Genomic DNA, 23849 nt, shown 5'->3' with positions numbered 1-23849 from the left:
TCCTTAACCTTTAAAAACCCAACCACGACTTGCCCATAGAGTTGTAAGGAGCACACAGTCGTGTTTCTACACTGCACACGCTCTCCGGGGGGGGGGGGTCTCTATCTACTCACCTCGAGTGGTTCCTTGGGGTACCAGCACCTCTACATCCTATCAACACTGTCTTGACTCGAGTCATGGTTCTTATACCACTTTTTTTTCGTATATGATTTGGCCTCCCCTCCCCGTGGCCACTCTGTATTTCGTGCTATTTACTGTGCTTCTTTGCTAACATATTATGTGCATTGTGTTTTATCTCCGTGTTGGGGATATTTGAACATACTAGAGAGTTTTCTATAATAAATACCTGTTTTTATAAATACGTGGTGTGCTTCTTTTCACTTAATCTATACTATAAGACTGCATTCTGGTAAAACAAGCTGCTTTACACTCCAAGACTAAGCCTGAAGGCTGCTTTCCTCAGCTACCACTTGGACATCTTGTTAAGGTTGTCTAAGACCTCCTAATTCACCATAAGGGTTCTCTGGACTGGTGCAAATTGCCCACTTACATTAGTAGACATCATATACCAGGCAAGCTTCTCACAGAGAATCTTTTTTAGGTCCCTTATTTGTACCAACTGACACTTTATTACAAGAAAAAATTGTAGGATGAGTCAGATTTCTGTGGAACAGAGTCATCCATATCACTGTGGATGAGTTCCATATCCGACGATAAATGACTCTTTGAAGCACCAGAAAGTTTAAGATTCCATATTTTTCCTAAAATGGGAAATGAGAGAAAATGGCAAAGCTATCTCACCGAGAATAATCCAGGAGAGGAGAAGAAAACAATGGAGAAAATGGGTCAAGAGACGAAACAATTGAGTAATAGCTGTTCATTGTGAATTAAATATCAAGGACGAAAAATGGCAAAAAAACAGTAGCTCACTTCAAATGGAATAGGATAAAAATAAAAACACATGAGCGTTAGTTGAGGCAGCACACTTTTCAAAAAGTAGTCAGTCATTTTAGGATAGAAAACGCTGAAAGTATTTCTCCTAAGATGTTAGGGTAGAATTGGTTCCCCTGAGGGGAGAAAATCAAGCTGACAGGAAACGAGCCCGCCGCATTCCAAAATGGAAGGCGTGACCTCACTCAGCACAGAGATATCCCCTGGAGCTAGCTGACAGAAAGAAGCAGCACAGAGCCTTCAAAAAGAGTTCGCGCGGCTCACCTTTGTAAGGGCTTGAGACGTATGCCTGTCTAACAGCCCGGCGAGCGCCAAAACCGTCCCCCTTGAGGCGATCAAGCTCCCACGTCCATGGAGCTCAGCGTGGCGCTGCAATCTTGGTCTGCACCGTAACCACACCCCCAACCAAAAATCCCTCTAAACTAGAGTGATGAAAATTACAAGCAGAGAAGTCTGTAACTTCTTTCTCTTGTCTGCATTACTAACAACACTATTCCAACATCTGGAATCCAAAGCTCTCTTATAAAGACATAGTGGTCTTATGTTAAAAGTATCTTTGTTCCTGCTCACACTGTTGACCAACTATTCTGATTAGAGTCATCGGATAGACCCCTTCCCCATTTATCCATGAGTCCAAGCAGGATCAGATAGACTGTTGATGTCCGATCCTCCGGTGTCCTCAGGTTTTGGTTTGATGCTCAATGGGCCCGACTTCAAGTAACACTGACTGCTGTGAAAGCAAAAGAGACCAGACTTGCCAGATTGGGTGGAAAGGATTGGGGACTTGAATAGCAGGGAAGGAGACCTGAAATATCAATGAAAAACCTGTGTGATTACTTCTTCCAGCACTCCTGAGCTCTTTTCTCATTAGACTATCCTATTATAACTTTTGTGATGGATCCCTGACCTCCTGCCAGTTGGTAGTGTGTTTTCTTTGTAATTTGGCTGAATGAAGAAAGTAGTATGAATGACGGTAAGATTGGTTAATTTGCACTAGAGAACAAATGCACAAGGATTCTATATATGTATAATAACTGTGACATACCAAAGAGAACAGTGTTTGAACAATGTGTCCTCTTACAGCATTGGCAGTAGTTTTCACCTTGCATGTATTGATGTTTACAGTTCTTGAAGATAAAGAAATCCTTCTGTTCTGTGACTAGTGATAAGGTGTTCAGAAATAAACAAAATCCTTCAGTTCTTTGAATGATTGATGCAGTTTTCATTAATAGTGTTGTTCAACTACTAGGCGTTATCAGATTGATAAAGTGTAATTTATTATAGTCTCTTTGCCAAATGTGTTTAAAACCATAAATGGGCTCAATTCACTATCTGGGTCACAATAGTGGTGCTAAAAATACACAACAGGTCACTTTACTGAATGCAGCACAACAGGAAATTTTAGATAAGTTTGCAAAATTCAGCAAGAGACTATGCAGTGATTCAGTTCTCAGTACAGGTGTAAAAAAATATTTTTATTTCACCATTGCTCAGTACACATCGAATAATATAAACAGCTTAAATCAATGTTGCGTTCCATGACAGTAGGGTATCTCGATCTCGTCATCATGGTTACAATTATCTGGGCATTGTTCATAGAAGCATTATTATGATTACATATTGAGTACATCATTGTGAAGTGTCTGAATAACCGTCAACACACTTCCTATACCTTCATGTATCTCTATGTGAGCTCCATTTGCCCCACACTTTATCAAATTTCTTATGGCGGCCCGGCTCAGCTGGTAGGCACCAGTCTTAAGTCCCCCTCCCATCCTGGACACTCTGAGGTCTACTCGCTCCCCAAGCTATTGCAATATTTCTTTTGGCCACCCCAGCGGCCAACTGTAGGCAAATTGCGGAATATCTGGGCTTCCCCCGTTATACATAATAGCAACCATTTGGCATCTAATGGGACTGTAACACTGGTGACTTTAGCCATAACCTGTACCACTCCCTCCCAATAACTTTGGATTATGGGGCTTTCCCAGAGTATAGGAAAAAAGGAGCCCAGCATGTCACAACCCCTGACACAAAGGGCCATTTCGCACTGGCCCAGGAGATGTAAAAGACCTAGAGTTATAGGATCTCTGCAATATCTGCAGTTTAATCATACTGAAGCGAGCCCTTCTAGCAATTTCCCCAGGGCTCTGGATTGCCTCTGGCAAGTCATCGTCAGCAATAAACCTGATGTCTCCCTCCCATGCCTCTCGCAATGACCGCAGTGGGTCAGGAGCGTTGTTCATTATTTTCTTATATGTCAGTGAGATCGCGGTCACTGGCATTGGATCCTGTAGTAGTTGGTCCTCTAACGGAGTAGATTCTGGCAGTTTCTCTCCCTCTGGGCACATGGCATCGTATTATCTGCAGGTACTTTAACTGTTCTGTATCCCCTATTTCGTATTCCTCCTGTAACTCCACAAAGGGCAATCTTTAGCCCCTTCTCCAAATGTCCCTTAGATACCTATTGGTCCCCTTTACTGAAGCCTTGCAACTTCCCAACTTCCCGTAAGAGATCACTTGCCCATAACGGGGTCCAATTTGTCAGTTTGTCCTTCCAGCCCAAATGTTTAGTAGACTTTCTCCATGCCCTAACCACCGCCTGAGTGTGAGGCGGAAACAGTTTTGCTTGTTTGTTATATAGGACCAACGGGATAACCTTGTTCACTCATCGCAGCCCGATCCACTCGGTAACTAGATCCTCCATGTCCCTAAATACACACTCATTGATAGTGCTTAGTTGTGCTGCCCATAATACACTTCAATGGCCGGAATCGCCAGCCCCCACTTATACGGCTCCTTGCTTAACTGGAGCGATCTGTGAACGGCCCTATTCCACAATAGTTTGCGTAATTCACTATTCACGAAAGAAGTCTTGAAGCACTCTGTAGGCGTATTTTGCAGGACATACAGCAGCAGCATGCAGGGAAGGCCCATCATCTTGAAGAGCACTGCCCCAGGATGGATAACAGAAGTGCCCATCATTGAGTCACGTCTTCCCTAAGACGCTTCAACTGAGACATTGGGTTCCTCACAATATTGGCAGCAGTGTTCCTGACCACAAATATCCCCCCCCCCTCCTCCCCCGCAAGGGGAAAAACGAGAGACCTGTCCCAGTTAATCTGATAACCGGAGCAACTTTAAATGTGGAAAATATGAAGAATTATATTTATGCTAATGGGTTGTTGCGTACAGAGGAATGTCATCGGCATAGATAGAGATTCAGTATTCCCTAGCACTGTTCCCCCAGATCCTACACAATAGCAGGTCTTGACGTATCCAAGCCACCAACGGCTCCAGAGCGAAGGTGAAAATCACTGGACCCCGGAGCCTTACCGGACTGTAATTCCCAAATCCCTTCCTCTATTTCATCGGCTGTCAAGTTCTGTTGTATTCTTCCTTGTCCTCTAGGGAGAGGGTTCGAAGGGAGAGATCCTTTAAGTGTTCAGTACAGTCTTTACCAGATCGGGTAGTCCTGAAAGTGTATATTTACTCAAGTACTCCGCAAAGACCTCTGCCATGGTTGTTCCTACGGTATTAGTCCCCCCTGCTGACTCTTGAATTCCCACCACTCAGTTCCAACCTCTGTCTCCTGTCTAACCAGGCGATAAGCAAACCGGCCTTGTTGTCCACATCATAAAGTTTTGTTTGAGTGGTCAATATATGTGCTCTAGCGCTATTCTCTGCTAAATCTTTCAATTCCTGTTTTATTCGCATACGATGACCAAGGCGATAGTCAGGCTCTGCCCCCTTGCTATTTCTACTCCTATGGAGATAATCTCCTTTTCTAGGGACTCCTACTTAATTTCTTTTGCTTTCCTTTTAACCCCTATATCTCCCTACAAGTTTGATCAAATGTTTTGACCCAAATGTACAATAAAAAGTTGCCACTAATGCTGAAAAGGTGGGCACCTGGTCCACAAGCCCTGGACTCACCCTGGTAAAATGCCAAAACCTTGATGCACCGGAAACTCAGAAACTTCTTCCTTGTTGGAGTTATATCAATGCTGAGCATGGTTGGTTGTACAGGGCTCCCTTTTATACCAGGGCCCACTCAAAATGGATGCTGTACTTCGCATGCTGGGAAATGTAAATCAAATAATAAGGTGTTTGTTACAGTGCACCTACGCCGTGCTTGCAGCACAGGTAACTAGCATCTCAGCTTACACAGCACACCAGCATGACCACAAGACCATTTAGTGGCCTGATTGGGCCTTAAATGGTACAATCGACCTAATAGGTGGTGCAGTCTGACATTGAGGGCTGTGTAGAGCAAGAGTGAAGTGATGGTTCATGATAGTTGAGGAATCTCCCCCTAGGTGGTTTTGGTCAGGAGTGTGCCTGTCTGCCTCTAACACATGTACTATCCCTACTTTTTATATGAAATCTGAAACAGACAGATGTGTGACAATTAACTTCTGGGATATACCTCCATTCCTGGATTACAGTCTGGCTTCTACTGCACCATTGAGCCCACTTTCTAGTTTTACTTTAGTTGATATTGGACATCATGACGTGCAGGGTCAAGACTGATGGGTGGCGAAGTGAGCTAAAGAATGATGATGGATTAAACTCAGATCTGTTACTCGGGTGAGTGTCTGAAAAGTTTCAGCACTCCGTCCATCATCTCCTTGTGTGTGCTTTGTTCACCCTAACTTGGCAGGGTATGCCCAGATGCGTGCCCCTTGCTCACTTTGCCACTGGATTCAAGCTAGCCTGGCTGATGATGGGTGTTACTCTGAAACTGGTCCCAGGATTCTTGTTTCCGGCCGAGGCTGGACTGTTCCCATGAGACGGAGGGTCAAGACTGATTGGCATATGGCTGGGACTGAACTGTGGTTGCGAAGTGAGCTAAAGAATGATGATGGATTAAACCCAGATCTGTGACCGGGGTGTCTGAAAAGTTTCAGCACTCTGTCCATCATCTCCTTGTGTTTGCATCATAGAAGCTTGCCACCCTCAGAACCGTATAATTTCGACTAGAACTAATTCTTCCACAGGTTTAAGCACATGTTTCCTTCTATATCCTAACAAAAACGCTACTTAACTTTTTCACTGCTGGGGTGTTTGCGCACCTCTGTGCCGGACCATTTTTAAAAAAACTTGACATTAGGCTGGTAAGTTGTTCAAGAACACACACCTCTCTATGCAACTATAGAAACTATGTCATAGTTTGTTCAGCACATTCCGGGCCTTTACTGGGACAAACTCTGCATCAATATCTCATTGCAATCTGAAAAACTTTGGGATTATTTCATTTTTTGTAACAAAGTTGTTAAACATGTTGAAGTTCTCAAATGAGCAAACATAAATCCCAGAACGCTTACCATCGAAAGGTTTCCCTGAGTGTCTGTAGTCTGGCACTACCAAATATGTGTGGGTTTTCCTAGGGAATGTAGTCCGTACAATCAATATTGCAAGGTACAAATTATGGCAGAATCACAATTTATGGTGCATGGTTCATTTAATGGCCGATATCAAACATAAGAAAATAAATAAAATTGCATTTCAAAATATGTGCTCTGCCAATTATACTACATATACAAAATTATTTTATCAAGAGCTTACTGTGTTGGTAGGTGAAAGTGTGTCACTGGAAAAGTAAACATTTCAACTTCTTAATGAAGATTAGGGTGGCGGAAGGCTTTTCCCGATATAATTTGGATAGAGTTCTTGCTTTAAGTGTATCCCTAAGTACTGTTGTTTTAATGTCATTTTCTTTCTCAAGCATAGGGTTTGAAGAAAGAGAATGTTGATGCTCTTGATGAGATCAATTTCTGTACCAAATGTTCATCTAGCTAGACCACTCCCTTCTAATGTTTGACATTGACCAGTACTTTATTATGTGGGAAATGTTAAGACTTTGCAAAGTTGCTAACTACTAGGCTGAGTAAAGAATCATCAACATTGGATACCTTAGATAACTTTATCTCTACAGTTCAGGGGGAGAGTACTTTGATTGTTGCAGGGGATTTCAACTGCCAATATAAACCACTCCCGGGCACTATTGAATCTATTACCAGCATTAAGGACTCGCTGTGGTCCATCCCAGATCTTCAAATATCTCCCATTAAGGGATGGACACCATTAGCCCTTCAAATGAATTCCATCACTATGGCCTACTCCCTGAGAGCCTGTAATGGCCGTACCCAATCTGACCTAGAGGGTAATAATACTTTCAACCGCCCAGGCCAGTCCTCCAGCATAGACTACATCATGGTAGAGGTTAGCACTTGGCCTAAGGTCATTGATTTTGTGGTCCTCCCACGCCACGACAGTGACCACAATGCCCTGGTACTTGACATAAGCCTTCCTGAGATGGGTTTGAATATGGGGGACAGAGTGGATAATCGAGGGACACCCCTTCTTTCTAATGATAGAAGAAGGCTTAAATGGCCAACAGTGAAAAAGAATTAATGACTTCCCTCTACCAAGTTGTTCATTGGGCGTTCGATGAACTAAGTTGTCATTTAGACCATGGGCAGGAAGTGTTTTTCAAGCAAATCTATAATATGCACACAGGTTTAGTGACCGCCCTTGCAGAATTACTAAATCCGCCTATGGTTTAATCCAGGAAGAAAAGAAAGGCCTCTACATGGTTTGATACCAACTGCAAGAAAGCCAAGGGGGCAGTTATGGATGCAATTAAAGCCTTGAACAGACCATTAATAAAACGCAAGTGGTTGGACTGTAAGTAAGTGCTATCTGAGGCCAAACAGAACTGGGAGAACAGCAAATGGGACGACATAAAAAACGCCCTTGGTTGCAGGGACATGAGGGAATTTTGGTCAATAGTTAGATCTGGTAGTATGGATGGTCAAAAGGCTGATGACCCAAATATTGCACCAGAGAGATGGGTTGAATATTATCAGATGCTATATGCCCCTCCTGTAGAAGTTAATCCCTTTTTTGATCCCTCTGAACAGTCACTATCACAGAAAATGCTGAGGCGTCAAACTGCTTCCCCGATATTCCTCCCACAGTCTCTATTAACAACGAAATATTAGATCCCAAAATAACAATGAAAGAGGTCGAACTTGCTATAAAAAGGCTCCCAGCAGGTAAGGCGCCTGGCCTTGACAAAATCCCTGGTAATCTCTATAAGGACCAAACTGAGATCTGGGTCCCATATCTCTGCATGCTGTTCAGCCCCATACTCCAGGGGTCTAAATTACCTGTTAGCTGTGTGGGTGCTGAGATTATACCATTGTATAAGAAAGGATCCCCATTACTCCCGGCAAATTACCGTCCGATCAGCCTGATCGATGTAAGTCAAAAATTATTTGCACGTATTATTCTTGATCGGCATCAGAGGCGGATGGAGGAACGACAGATCCTGAGCCCCTTTCAGGCCGGTTTAAGGGAAAAGACATCCACAGTTGACCAGTTACTAAGGCTCCAACTTCTGTACTGGAAAAATGTGAGAGTAGTGGGTGGCAGCCTCTAGTTAATTTTTGTCGACCTTAAAACTGCCTTCGACCTGGTACCCCGCCAAACACTATGGGCAGTACTGGAGGATATGGCGTTGCCAGTATATCTTCTTAACATCATTAGGAGACTTCATTTCGATAATTTTGCCCAAGTTAGGTGTGGTAAATGGGGTAGTTTAACATCTAAAGTCCCAGTCAATAGAGGAGTAAGACAGGGGTGTGTGTTGGCACCCACCCTATTCTGTCTTTTCGTCAGTGCACTGATTGCCCACCTTAAGGGGGTCAAAGACATCGATGCCCCAAAACTAAAATCGAACAGGTGGTGGCATTAATCTTTGCCGAAGATACTCTTCTATTGTGAAAATCACCCGTGGGTATCCAACGAGCCCTTGACAGCTTTGCCAATTTCTGTTATAAAAGGGGGGGGGGGGGTAGTTGGAGATAAACACACAAAAAGACTAAGTTTATGGTCTGCAATCCAACAAAGACCAGATGTCCCAACCCCTCCTTGAACGGCATAGCTTTGGACAGGGTTACTGTATTTGAATACTTGGGTATTACCCTTACTGATAAAATGGATTGGACCCCTCAAATTGCTAAGGCTAAACTTAGACTTGCTCAGACTACAGGTGGCATTTTAAAACTTCACAGGGAATCCACCTCTAAGCCAGTTGCTTCCATTATAGAAATATATAAAGTACAAGCCCTGGGAGCAATTTTATACGGGGCGAAACTGTGGGGCCATCGTCCGGTAGAAGGTATCAGTAAGACTGAAAATCTATTTTTAAGATCACCGCTGGCTCTTCCAACTAGCACTCCCCTCACTCCCATGAGAATGGATATGGGTATTAGACTAATAGAAGAAGAAGTTGCTCTACGGCCCTTAACCTATTGGTGTAGACTCTGGGTAAGCCCTGAACTAACACATTTTAGATCTGAAACAGAAGAGTTAATGGGCCTCCCAGGGTCCGAGAAATTGACCTGGTTTGCTTTTATAAAAAAGGAAAGTTTGAGACTGGGTTTTACCAGGTCTTTGGTCTAATCCTGCCGTAGTTTGTGATCAGCTGCCGTGCGCTGATTTGGTCAATCTGTATCGCATGAATAGAATTTCGGATACCCTTTGTAATCCTCTTTGGGTTCACTTACTGTTCAGTTTTTTAATATGAAAGATGAATATAAAGTTCAGCCGTTTATAGACGTGATTTTACCTATTGCAGCGAGGAAACTTTATCTGCAATTTAGATACGGCACACTTCCGCTCAGGGTCTTCTCCTATAAAGGGTCTCCTAGCAAGTCAGTAGAATGTCCGGCTTGTGGGGGCTAAGAAAGAGACTGAGTCCCATGTTTTCTTCTTTTGCCCAAAGTATATATCCCTACGGCAACGTTGGCTTATCCAACTTTGCAGAAACTTGGGGTTTAGATACCACAAAGAGGCCCTTAGAATACTCAAGTGTAACACCTCTACTCCTGTTGCATTCTCAGTTTCGCGCTTCATTGGTGCTATGTGGCGTAGGAGAAGATCCTTTTTATAATATTTTTTTTTTTATATGTTTACCTCCTAGAAACTAAACATGAACTGCATACCTGTGCATTTTTCAATGCTGTACATTTTTTAAATTATTTTTATTTTTATATACTGTATGTTAATTGGTCTGTTTCCCATTTTTAAGCGTTGTAAACATTAGCAATGGTATTGATTGTATGCATGTATCTTTTATAGTCTACGACCGAAATAAAGATTATTTGACTGACTGACTGGCTAACTAATATCCGCAGCAGCACTCCTGGTGAATTTATAGCCTCTGTGTGCCAAAAACAGTCCAACATCAAAAACATTTCCATATTTAAAAAACAAAGAATTGTTGCAGTTGTCAAATATTGACATAATATTGTCAACAGTGGGCTATGTCCATTGGGAATGTAGTTTTAAACTTTGATCGCAAGTTATTTACAAGTTTTTGTCTATGTATTTTTAAATTACTCTTTTCCCATTTTGACCATTTTAGTCTTTTTTTTGTTTGTTTTATTTTTTTAGGGAACTTTCTGATTTTGACAAGGATGGTGCATTGACGCTGGATGAATTTTGTGCAGCCTTTCATTTAGTAGTTGCTAGAAAAAATGGCTATGATTTACCTGAAAAATTGCCTGAGAGTTTAATGCCCAAACTTATAGACTTGGATGACGCTGCAGGTAAGACTCAAAAGAAAATTATTTCATGCTCCAGTGTACACAGAATTTGTTGAGTGCCTCATTCTAAAATTGTATTCACTTTTGCATATTTGTATATAAAACCTACACCGATTTTGGTGGTTATGATACCATTGCTAAAGGTAGATCCATGTTTATATCAGTTAATAAACGAACACAGTTGCTTGGAATTACTTGTGCATGCTCTTCTTGCCATTGCATATTCCCTGACTTGTCTAATGATAAGTTTGTCTTTGCCTGAACTGTGGTGAATCTGATCAGTCATCTAATGTGCAGTACGTTTTCAGTTACTTTGATTATTTTGCCTTAATATGTAAATAAATTAGTGAAATAATAGAACAATGAATAATGAAATACACAGTTGATAAAACCTTAAAACTTACATGCCCTTCTGTAACTCAGCTTTCAAGTAAATGTTTCATTTCAGAAAAAGGTACATTTATTATCGTAGCATTTGTCACCTGTGTCCAAAATAATAATTGTCCAATGCCCAGGCCATTTTGGGTCAGAGGAAGCTAACAATAATCGAGCCAAATTATGTAATTTATTAATTTCGTATTATGCTAGTACAGGTATTAACCATGCTCTCTAAAAGCTGGAAAGTGAATAGTCTTCCATATCTCGGAGCAAATTCAAGTTACAAAACACCACTTTAATAGATGCTGTCCGTCTCCTGAGTCTGATAAAATAGCAAATGGGAGCTGATGAAGTGCAACTTGTTGCCACCATCTTATAATGTTAAAAAGTCACTTCTAAGGCCTGCGGAATTCTCATCTATAGGTGCTGCATCAAAGGACCTGATAGGCTGTCTCAACATGCACAATTGCCGTGACAACCTAGTTGGAAAACAATTGAGCACATTGTTTTACACTGTCACACATTCTCAACCTGTTTGTACCCTGTCACATAGTGATAGCCTACAAGTTATTTCGATAGCTGTAAAAATGCACCAGAACTACATAAGCATTTGTCCCTCAAATGAGGCACATATCCTCTGTGCCTGTTTGCATGCCCTCCAATGTCCCTTGTTTCAACACAGTGGTGTGGTTTAGAACCTGTACTTATCATGCACTGATGTTTTTCCCTAAGTAGAGCGAAGCCCAGACTCCCTGGTTCTTTTTATTATTTGTTGTTTTTCTCTTATATTCTCTTCCTCCTTTAGAATAGGAAACAAATTCCTTAATTCCTCCACCTTAAACTGTGCAGGTTGTGCGACTAGCCATACACAGTGTGAGACTCGCCTAAACTCTGGGCTTGTGTGCTACCATTAGTACAAAGTCCCTATGGAAAAACCTGGGTTGCATGCAGAGTAAGGATGCAGTGATCTGTATAGAAATATTTGACACCCCATCCCAAAGAAGAGTCTCAAGGTAAATAAAAGCTGTATCAAGCACCCTTCCAGCAGTCTGGTGAGGTAACAAGACACCCTTTCCCTCCTTCCATCCCCCAAAATTATTCCCCAGGCTCCTCCAACCTTCTTGCAGAGGTCTCCCTCACAGGCCCTATAAAACAGTATTAGTATTTGAGAAAGTACTGGGTCACAAGACTATTTCCCTGATGCCTGAATACTTGTTGCAACACCTATCCTATCGTAATGTTATATAGGGAAGAAGAACAGGGTTTTCTGCTAATCAAACCCACACCTGATCTGGACACTATGTTTCACTGTTGAGTGTAGCACTGCTGCTCATCTGGGCGTGGTGGTCTCAACCCACTGTGTGGTTGAGTCTGTCCCTCCTTCTGGGCAGGAGTTTACGATTTAAAGATTTTCAAAGCTGGGCCTCTAGGCCCATTGCACTGGGAGATTGAGCTAGCCTTCCTTCCAGCATGCAGGTAAAGGGACCAAATCTGTCTGCTCCAGTGACTTGTCCAGGTCATCAAGATCAGCTCCTTCTGTGAGTGCCCTTACTTCTGTCTCCTCTTCCAACTTTGAGGTTCAGTTAAATGCTGTGCGGTTGGCAGTTGAGAGAGAGTGCAGTCAAGTATGCAAAAGTCAGCAGAAATAGCAGCGCAGAAGGGAATCTTCTCCTAAGGTTCCGACACCCCATCAGTCTCTTTGGAATAGGAAATGCTTCAAGGCACCGGCCCCTTGTATTTCTGTACTCTCCAAACGCCCAACCACTGTAGTCCTGTTGACAGATCTCATGAAACCATGGAGTAAATGACACCATCACATATACAACTTCCAGGAGGACTCAAGGTTGACACGAGTATTACGAGCACAGTCCTAGTTCTCTCATTAGTCCTTCCTGGTACTAAAACACCATATCTTCATGGCTCACTCCCCATATAGTGTTCCTCTGTGGTCCCCTACCCACAAGATTGTGGACTCCTTAGCCCACACCCCAGTCAGAATTTATAAAGCACGGCAAATCACCCATGATGGTCTCAAGAAGCTGAAGATGCTAGCTGCTTCGTGGAGAAAGCAGTGAAAAACAAGGCTAAGCAGGAGAAAGCACTCCGTTAAAGAGGAAGAGGAAGGAGAATGCAGTAAAAACCGAGGCAAAAGCAGGAGAAAACGCTCAGAAAAACAGGGGAAAGGAAGGAGAAAGCAGTAAAATACGAGGCAAAAGTAGGAAAAGCACGCAGAACAATGGGGAGGTAGCAGGGCTGTGCAGCAGCACAAGAGAGCTAGGCCTGGGGCCTAACTCTCTAGCTAAACATTGGGTTCTGTAGACCATTTTGATGAGGAACAACTGGGTCAGGCATTGACAAACTCCCACAAGTTTCCCTTGGATAAGGTTGTGGCTCAATGCTCTTGTCAATACTCTACTCTTGACTACTTTCTGTATGCTCGAAGTGCTACGTTGAAGGCGGGAAAACCGCCTCATGGCCCACCAACCTCATGTCCATGCAGCTCCTTCAGACCTGAGTGCACCCCAGTCATCTCCCAAGATCTATAGGACTAGTCAAAGGTACAAGTTCCACTGATACTGCAGGCACCGTAGGTTTTGATCCAGCTACCTAGTCCAACTTTGGTTCAGGCAGCACCATTGGGTATGTGAGTGAAAGAATTTACCAGATGCAACCATACAGTCATGTCCATAGCAAGGAAGCCCTGACCTTTGAGACCCCTTTGACAGACAATGAGGTAATTTTTAACCTTGGGAACAACCTTGGTGGTAGAATCTCCAGTCCCGTAGCTGCTTTCATGACCTTCCTGATGCCGCTCCGGATTCCTGTTTAACTCTCACTGTGGGTGTTGATTGCCGCCTGACAACTGCTGGGGACATTCCATCTGCCGCAGGATTCCGCCTTAATCACCCTGTGGAGGACCACAACATCCAGGGTGCAACGCGAGCCTACACAGGTATTGTGGGTCTTGCTGACGAGGGGGAGGCACCAGACCATCTTCGCGCATAAAGCGCAGCCTCTACCCCCGCAGCGCGGGTCGTGCCGGGCAAAGCCCGTCCGAGACAGATCGAGGCTGGGCTGGGCCACCCCTCTGTTAAGTTGGTTTACGTGAGTTGCCATGTTTAATGACTGGGCATTGGCCAATCTTTGTTGAACTGGGGAGAATTTTTGGGGGTTCTAAAGAGTGAAGTCCTTGGATTATAATATTTGAAGTATTGTGGGGAGCTTGTTTGTTCCATTTAATTGAACAATATTTCTATCTGTATATTTCTTTTATCGAGGAAGCACAGCCATTAAACAAGTATGGGGGAGAGCACCCCTCCACCTATTAGGCCAAACACTAGACCGAAAGCATCTGTGCGAACCCCTAGTGCAAAACCCACAGCTATCGATAAAATGTTACGGTAAGCAATTGGGGCTGTCTCCAGTGAGATACAACGCACTGAGAGACGCCTCTTCCTAACACCAACGGTCCCAAGAATCTCACCAACTATGGAAACAGGAGTACTTGACTCTAGCCAAACATTACATCGCTTGATCACTCCTGATTTAATGTCTATTCAAGAAAATGTAATTCTCGAAAACTTAAGTAAAACTGACATGGGGGCAAATAGGAAAGGTGGACAGCGGAAACAAAAATCTTATAAGGGGGGGAAACAAGCTAATCACTTACCCATGGTAGCACCAAAAGCAACTGACAGTGGGTCATGTAGCTGGTGAAAGTAGTACAGAACTAACGGAGCCACCGATATGGGTGTCAAATTTGTTTAAAGATCTCAAAACCCATTTTGAAAACCTTAGAAAATCTGAGCTAGAAGTTGTAATGAGACATATGGAGAAGCTGACCTCGCTGGTAGATTCTTGGGGGAGTAATATAGACATCATTTTAAATACTATCGAAACTACCAAATCTCTGGACCAGGCCTCCGTTTCCCAACGAAAACAAGTGATCCCACCTGTCTGTATTGTACTATCTGTTCCCCAAGGGCAAAACCCACTAGCGCAAACTAAAGCTTTAATTGGGCCTGTCTCCCTAACCCAACAAATCGTTGCCCCAGTCTCTCTCCAACACAGGGCAACACAAGCTGGAGATATTGCCCATGGCTCTAGGGTTACGGCAACAACTCTAGGCCTGCCAGCGGAACAAAATGTATCCAGCAATTGTAAAGGAGATGATGGGAAATATACGCCAACTTAACTTAAGGACAACAAACTCTACCCTGCCATGTATAGACATACCACCAGCTTCTACTCCCTATATTGTCATATTAGTTGGAGTACCAGAGTTGGAAATAGGTAGTGGGGAGTCCTATCCTGAATTGAAAAATGAAATCTTCTTTTGGCTTAACAAACATAGACCTCTCCCACCCCGAATACAGAGTGAAATTCTATTTGCTCGTAGGGTTAGCTGGCTGGGACAGAGGCGGAAAGAAATTCCGGGGGATTGCTTCCTGATTAATTTTAGGGATAGCAGGGTGGTTCAACATATTCTTAAATGGGGACTGCCCAGGGAGATCAGTGGCATCCAGACACTCCCTTTAGGATACTTATATTCTCCCAGTCCCTTGTTAGAGAGAATGGAAGTGTATATAAAAAGTGGGAAATGAGAGCCCAGACTAGAAACTTGCTAAACATGGGCCGGGGCCCCGAAATCACCTCGCCTTTTAACATCCCAGTTAGTAACAGATCTAGTACCCTAGACCTGGTCGATTGACTGAATCCTATAGCTAAACAAATGGAATGTATAGTTAACCAGCCAGTTGAGCATCAACATTTTGAAAGATTTGAGTCTTTTGAACACCTTTTCAGGAAAACCTGTGAGGCTTTGGTGGCAGTTAGCACCTCTGGTGCCCCTATTAATACATCAGGGAATTTTTATGGTACCACACAGGGACGGGTGGGGATTTTCCACCAAGTACCTCACCAGGCGGGGGGCCCCCTGCACATACAGACTGATACAGTAAAAGATCCATGGAATACTAAGATCCTATCCTGGAACATAGCAGGTCTTATCTCTAAAATGGATCTCCTTGATTGGGGAGAGTACATTGATACACATGAGCTATGTCTCTTTCAGGTAACATGGTCTACTTTAGCATTGTATAGAGTAGGATATGTTGCATACTGTATTCCAGCTCTCCAGGGGCCTAGGGGGAACCCCTCGGGGGGCCTCTGCATTTGGGTCGCCATACATCTGGGTTGTACTATTAAGTTGATAGACACTTATTCCCCGGATATTTTGTGTATCCTCCTTTCTTTTGATAACTCCCTTAAGATTGCTATCATCAACATTTATTCTCACCCTGTGAGGCAGGGGCAAACCTCACAGACTCTAGACTGCTTGGCCTCCTTCCTCCTCACTCTACCCGAGTCTGTAGATGTAATTATTGGAGGTTATTTTAATGGTCATTTTGAACCCCTTAATGGCATAAGCACCACCATTACAAGTGAGGAAGAGACTGTCTGGGCAATTCCTGAATGTAACATCTATCCAATAAGGGGGTGGACCACCATTGTTCTCCAAATGAACTCGCTCACACTCAGCCATTCGCTCAGGGCATGTAATGGTCGATTCCCCTCTGACAGTCCGGGAAACCCTACATTTAATAAATTGGGACAGGCTTCCACAATTGATTACATCTTGGTAGACGTCGAGAATTGGCATAGAATTATGGACTTTTCAGTCCAATCTGATGTGAAAGTGACCACAATCCATTGGTGTTAGAGATAGCCTACTCCCATCTTACGGATGATCGTGGTTTGCCAATACAATCTGCCCGCAACAGAAGAAGGTAGAAGAGTACGCTGGGGAACATTTGCAGCATGTACCGAAAAAATGGCCTCCCTGCACAGACAAGCTATTCCCATTTTAGGGCTCGAACTGCGACGCAATCGCGAAGCGATTGTCGCAGTGGAGCCCTATTGTAATCAGTTTTGCTTTCAAGGACTAACAAGACTTGGGACAAGAGACTGGCGCACGCAGCCTGCCGGAATCGCATCAGGTCGCGCGCGTGAACACGCGCTCCGATTCCGGCAGGCTGTTCTAACAGACAGGTACACACATACAGAGACCCCCCTCCCCCCTGCCACCGTGCACACACGCCAGCGCACCTACACACACACACACACACACACACAGAGACCCCCCCGCCGCACACACACCAGCGCACCTACACACACACACACACACACACACACATACAGAGACCCCCGCCGCACACACACACAAGCGCACCCCCCTACAACTAAGCCCCACTTACCGCCATCCCGCCCCTTGTTAGTTGCTCATTCCAGGAGCAAAGCTGCCTGGCGGGTGCTGCTCCTGAGTACTCTGTACGTTGACGCACGGCTCCTCTGCATGCTGACCAGCGCCGCCGTGCCCAACCGTCACCAGTGACGTCAATTAATTAAACGTCGCCTCAGACATCACCCTCGACGTTGCGTCCCCGGTTTTTTAAATGAAACCAAGGCTTGGCAAAAAGTACGGCAACTGTCCAACCCCTTGGCAGCTGTGCAGTGGTTTTGTCCAACCAGAAAGCGCACCAGGGCGTGGGGGTGGGGCTTTGGAGTGGTCGATCAATCGGTGACTTGGAGGTTCTCTGGAGCGAAGAGGAGAAGGAAGAACAGAACGGCGGAGCGAAGCGGGTTAGGTTGTGCTAGTATATGATCATCCGCTCAGCTGGATGGCTGCGGGCGGGGGGAGATCAAAGATGGCGGCGCTGAGTGAGGAAGGGAGGTATGGGCTGTCCTGCGGGAGGCTGAGCCAGGACCATATCACCGTCCTGCACGTCATGCTCACCGAGACTGCCTTCAGGGCGCTGGAGAATTACCAGAACACCAAGGTGGGTGTGGGAGAACATCTGGGGACTTAGACCCTTTGGGCCAGTTGGTGAGATTAGGTGTTTTTTCTTCCTCCTACAATCAGAATCTGGAATTGTGTGATAATTAGCGCAAATTCACATTCTTTCCCCAAAATTGACCCCTGATTCATTGCCTTGATAAGATGACCGACTACTGAAGTTAACTAGTTGATATGCCTTTGGTAGGGATATTCAGGTTTGGTCATTTTTTTTCTTCAGCAGAGTTGTTTTAAAGTCTGTTATGGAGTGTTGCGATCCCCAGTTTGTCCACTGTTGCTCATGGTTCTGTGATTGTGAGCTGGCATGTTCTTGAGAGGGGCTCCTTAACAATTTGACAATGACGAGGTGTAAAATGAATATAAGTAACGTCTTGAAATATCCTCACTGTATAACCGCATACTTGTTAGACCCTCTGGTTTGTACCATATGACAAGCGTTCAGTTATAGTCAAATGTCTTTTTTGTTCCTAATGCCATCTGGAAGTTCGAGCACCCCCACTCCTCAAAGTTCACTTGGTTCTTTAGAGCTGATGCCATTTACTTTTGTATTTCGACTCTTCGTAAAACGTATCTTACGCCGAAGTGTCAAACTGCTTCCCAATGCCCACTTTATTTTAAGTTATTCGCTGTTTATAACTTGATCCTTCCTGTGCATTGTGAACAAAATCATTTTATTCAACTCCGGACATGCATAAAGTGTTCTCTTTTCTTGGGGGGGGGGGGGGTGTAAATAAAAATCGTCCGACTCAAGCAGTTGAGGCATTTCGCTTTTTTTATCGGGCCACATTCGCACACAAATGTTGTTTTCCTATAGTTCTACCCTGTCTCTGGTGCCAGCTGGTCTCTGTGTCGAGTCTGTAAGCCGAGCAAAACTCTGCTCGCCGGGAGGAGGGGCGAAAGGGGTTTTGCTGAGCTGTCGCTTTTTATGTATCTGGCTCATCCAGTGCTCCCTCTTAAATTATATTGACGGTGCAATGTCGATGGTTAACAAAACGCACAGATCAATACAGCTGTGTAGAGCGACAAGGAGACAGATGTTTAAGTTGTTGGCTGTGAAGGGAGCTCACTCAAAGCGTTGGGTACGGCTGCCTTCGGTATTAAGAGGGCTCAGGTGTTGGGGCAGATAGTTGACTCTGCTTCAGTCACTGAGTTTACAGATATCTTAATGGAAAATATATTCGCAGGTAGTGCTTCACGACTTTCCCAGCTTATTTGATTAGAATTGGTAAATTAATTTACCACAGGTTGCTAATTGTTGTTTGATAGCATTGTGGTTAATTTAGCTCTACACTCTGACTTGGCTCACAATTTATAATGCCGTAGATTGCCCCAGACACCTGCTTTTTAAAAAAAACACACACAAGACTCTACCTGATCTGCTTTTGTGAGAGCTACAGAGGTCTCTGGGTCATTTTCATTTTGTTTAGGCACAAACTTGTTCGGTCGTGTATATCAAGAAATTACTTATTATTTAATCAAAGTTTACCTGGAGGCAGTCAGTCTTCGGTAGACATTGCAGTTCATACGTTTGGTGGCTGCAGGGATAAGGGAGGAGGGGAACTAGACTAGTCTTGCATGTCAAAATGTTAGTCTCTTTATGTGAGGGACTTTTGTATGCGGTAGTTACTGTAGCAAGCGCCCTAGGGCGGCAGCTCCGGTGCAGTAGTTGTGAAAGCCTCCAGCAGTTTAAAAAAAAAAAAATGTATGTATGTAAGCAATGTAACTTTTCTCCAGAAGATGTTCTTTGAACTGTTTCAAGTTGGATTCTTAGGGGGTTTTGAAAGCGAATTGGAACTCAGCCTTGTTACATTTCATTCCGCTCCCCACAGCACTAATTGGTTCTTTGGGTCCTGCCCTAGTGGAACTGATTAGATCGGGGCTGTGGTCCCTCTCCGCCCTCCTTAGTCACCTGTATCTGATTCTTTAACGGCTCTAACCTCCATAGCGCACCGTGTCCTGAGTTTACTCATTCAGTGCGGTTTTATTGATGACCCTGTTGCCACAAGTTCATTTCTGGGGAGAACTCGCCTTGCGGATGAGTGCCACATCACTTGGTCTTGATGGTCCCACTCTGCCTCATCCCCGTCCCAACAAGCTAGTTGGCTCGCTTCCGACAGTTTACACCTCCCGTTTATTTTTTATATATAAAGAATGAGCTCAGTACACTGAGAATGGCGTTGGGCATTGATTGCTGTTTCAGACTCCGAGAGTAGTTGAAAATTCCTTGCACAACAATTAATTTCGGGATCTACCCACTGTAGACCAAGTTCAAACATATGAATTGTTTAAAAATAGCATTTGAGTGCAGTGTCTTGAATTAGATAAAACTGTATAGACGATTGGAATGCGTTTTTTTCAAAGACATAAAACATGAATTGGCCTTTGTACCTCCTGATTTTTGTGAGGATTGTAATCATTAGTTTCCTAATTTGTCATGGTGTTCGTTTGGCACTCTTTGAGCTAAAATATTTAATTCCAGTTGATTATTTTTGAATCATCAATCTCATGCTTTAAGTTATGCTCTTGTACCAGGTTTTAATTAGTAATAATCATGCATGTGAATGTGAGGATTTAGGTTTGGCATATATATTGCTAAATGTGTGCTTGAGACAAGGGCCATATTATGATGGCGGTGGGACCGCCATTGTCAGCCCATAAATTGCAATCCCACCACCGTCCGACCCAGCATTATGTGCCCATCGCAATATGATGGTGGGGGGTGGTTGCGACCGCCATAGATCCGATGGGCTCAAGGAGCTAGTCTGACCACCGGAGGTTCCGCTAACCCTACCATGGTGGCGGTGCCTGCCAGGCACTGCTGTAGAGTTGCGATGTCCCTTCCCACCGGTTGTTTCATGGCGGTTTACCTGTCATGAAAAGGCAGGCATAGAGGGACTGTCCCTACTTATCCCTGAACCATGTGGCAGGCACTGTATGGTAACAACAAATAAAGGAGGTGTCCGGTCAAGAAAAAGATGGTGCGAAACTGGATACCAAAGATAAACTCTAGCCCAAGTGTGTCTTAATGGTACTGATGGGGTGCAGTGCTATGGTGTAAACAGGTGAGTGAGATTAAAAATGACTACCAAGACAAAAATTATGTTTAATCGGTATTATTTTAGCGCCAAGATTAAAAAACGCCTGATAGTCTGAAAAAACTTGGGCTAGAGTTTATCTTTGGTATCCAGTTTCGCACCATCAATGTTGATGAGTTGGGCGACCTGTGGATATACCATATGAATCCCACATGATGATGCTCCGCCGTAAGGGTGGGCTGATGGGAATTTCTCAACCAAGTGTTGCCTTTGTTGTTGCTGCTTGATGGTCTGCATTCTAAAGCCTTCTACAGCCTTCAGTATAGGACACACACATCTTTTTTCTTCTTCTTTTTCTTGACTGGACACCTCCTTTATTTGTTGTTGTCATATATTCCGGGGTACGGAGGTGCTAAGGTCGATAAATATATACCCCTAGACCCCCAGTCCAACCTTTATTTCTTTAGGCACTGTATGGTGCCTTTCACATAGTGCAGGGATATGCACAGAGTGTATATTTTGTGCTGTAGCCGCAGCACACGCTGCAATACAAAAGATAGATATCACAACCGGCTTTAAAGCAGTTGCATCGTGATACCGGTTGCTAGACCATCAACAGATAGTCGGGCGATTCTGTATTAAAAGGGATGGCTGTCGGATGTAAATCCAATCGCCATCTGTAACACAGCGGGGTCAGCACGAAGAAATGACTGTAAAGGATATGAAACTAGTCAAATGTTAAACACTACCTCTTCCTCTCCACAGAACGTTGAAACAGAGGTAGACACGCAATCCACACACTGGCTCTTTAATTCTGAATGGACTTCGGAGTGGGAGGAGTCTCGTCAGGACACGGAAACCTCATATGCCGGAATGGACGAATCAAGGGGGTGCTTGTTCACCCAGAGCGAGGAAGGAGACGAGGAGGAAGACGGAAGCGGAGCGGAGCTAAGGAAGAACGTGTATACGGAGGACGAGCGGAGAGACGAGAAAGAAGACGGAAGCGGAGCGGTACGAAGGAAGACCGGGTCCGAGGAGAGACAGCAGAAGGACCGAACGGAGGACGTTAAAGAAAGGACGCCAGGAGGCCAACGACACCACGAGCCGCCCAGCCATACACCCGGGGGAGGTGTATGGCTTAACCAGGTGCGTGACAAGCTAAGGGGTTGGGTCACTCGTAAACCAGTAACGTCGGACTAAACCCGGGATCCCTAACTCCCTGGTGTTTTTCCTCTACCCCGTGCACAAAACCCCTCACCTCGGCAGTTAGGTACAGAGTGTCTCACGTGTGTTTGGTCCCTCACTCCCCTCCCTGTAATACACAATACAGAACGGGTACTGATACACCGTTTTCTTGCCTTTTGTTTCCCTGTTCCGGCAACTGACGGGCACCACGGAAATCGACGGAGACCTTCCTCGGCGGGCACCCGACCGAGGACGAAGAGCAGCCTCCACGGATTCAGGCATCAGGAAAGCAGCGAGGAGCCGTTCTCCCAGACTTGCACGAATCACTAGACAGAAAAGTTCAGATTCACTGTATTCCAAAATAAAACCTAGAACTACTAGAATCAGCGTATTGCCTATCCTTCCCGCGCCTGCTACAGTGGTGGAGAATGCGGGCATAGGCACCATCTGCGGAGTCAAGATGGAGACAGTTGTAGAACAGTTAGTAAAGGGGCAAGGACGAATTGAGTGGGTGTTAGAACAACATCTAGTATCTGCACAAGCCGACAGAGAGATACTAAAGAAAGCCATTGAAGAGAAACAACCCTGGGTGGACCCAGTATCGAGGGGTGGGACAACGGAAAGAACCCTAACCCATGGGGCGCCGGCCGTGTCTCTACAAAAATATAGACAGGGAGAAGACCCCGACGCATTTCTGTTAAATTTCGAGAGGGCAGCAAGGGCCTGTGGCTGGCCAGTCGCAAAATGGCCATTCTTTTTGGCACCTCTCTTAGGCGGAGAAGCCCAGGCTGCTTACCAAGTAGCAAATCCAAGAGGAGACACCACCTATGTCGAAATCAAAAAAATAATCCTAGATCATTTGGGGTTAGATCCCGAGGCATATCGCCTAAAGTTCAGAAAAGAGAGAGGATCGGTAGGTGAAAATCCCAAAACTTTATTCGTGAGATTAAAAATGGCGGCAGACAAATGGCTAACACCCACCACCAGCACGAAAGAAGAAATACTCGACCGAATATACTTGGAACAATTTCTTGAGGCCCTTCCCTATGCTACTCAAAAGTGGCTTCGCCAACATAACAATTTAACAACCACAGAAGCAGTGGAGATGGCCTCATCATTTACCCGGGCTCAACCTAAAAATTTTCCGTTTGAGATGGAAAGGAAGGGAGCAGTACGACTGGAGAAACCGGTGGTACGAGGAAGAGATACCGCCCGTCCCCGTACATGGAGGACTGAGAACACGGCAAATACAGGGCCGCAATGTTTCGACTGTGGTCAATGGGGACACATTGCCCGGATGTGTCCCAAGAAAAGGAATGAGGAAGAACCAATGGAGGTCGGGTACCTCCCTAGGGCTGTACTGTTTTCCGCGGAGATGGGAGGCTCTTTTAGAGTAAGTGTGAAAGTCAATGGTCATCTATTATCAGCTTTATTGGATTCGGGCTGCCGACAGTCGGTAGTCCAAACTCCCTATGTCAGAACAGGACAATATGTTTCCCAGGGGTTAGTAAACATCAAATGTGTTCATGGGGATATCCGGCCCTACCCCATTGCTGACATTGTAATTGAACAGACTGGGGAGCCCCCACAAACTGTAAGAGTAGGAGTAATGTCCAACCTACCCGAAGACCTCATAATTGGGACAGATAACCCTAGTTTCCTGAACATGTTCAAGGATAAACTAAAAACAGTGTGTCACACAGGGGAGGAGGGTAACACCCTAATTGAACGTCCGCTTAGACCTAGCCTCCAAGTTAGGAGGTTGACTAGTAACGCGACGTCCCCCACTAAAGGTTCTGCGAAAGCAGCCGGTTATGACCTCTACAG

The 23849-nt window shown here is 44.6% G+C and overlaps 1 protein-coding gene across 11 annotated transcripts in view; it reads left to right on the top strand.

Annotated features, from left to right (window-relative positions):
* REPS1 (RALBP1 associated Eps domain containing 1) overlaps nucleotides 1-23849 on the top strand; it is a 1025500-nt gene that overhangs the window by 514745 nt on the left and 486906 nt on the right. For all 11 annotated transcript variants that reach the window (XM_078649357.1, XM_078649363.1, XM_078649362.1 and 8 more), the window contains exon 8: nucleotides 10417-10571. In XM_078649357.1, coding sequence (XP_078505483.1) covers nucleotides 10417-10571 — 155 coding nt within the window. The remainder of the gene's footprint in view (nucleotides 1-10416; nucleotides 10572-23849) is intronic.

This window comes from Lissotriton helveticus, chromosome 6 (genome assembly GCF_964261635.1).
Source record: "Lissotriton helveticus chromosome 6, aLisHel1.1, whole genome shotgun sequence".
Lineage (NCBI taxonomy): Eukaryota > Metazoa > Chordata > Amphibia > Caudata > Salamandridae > Lissotriton > Lissotriton helveticus.
This window is presented reverse-complemented; position numbering and strand designations above follow the sequence as displayed.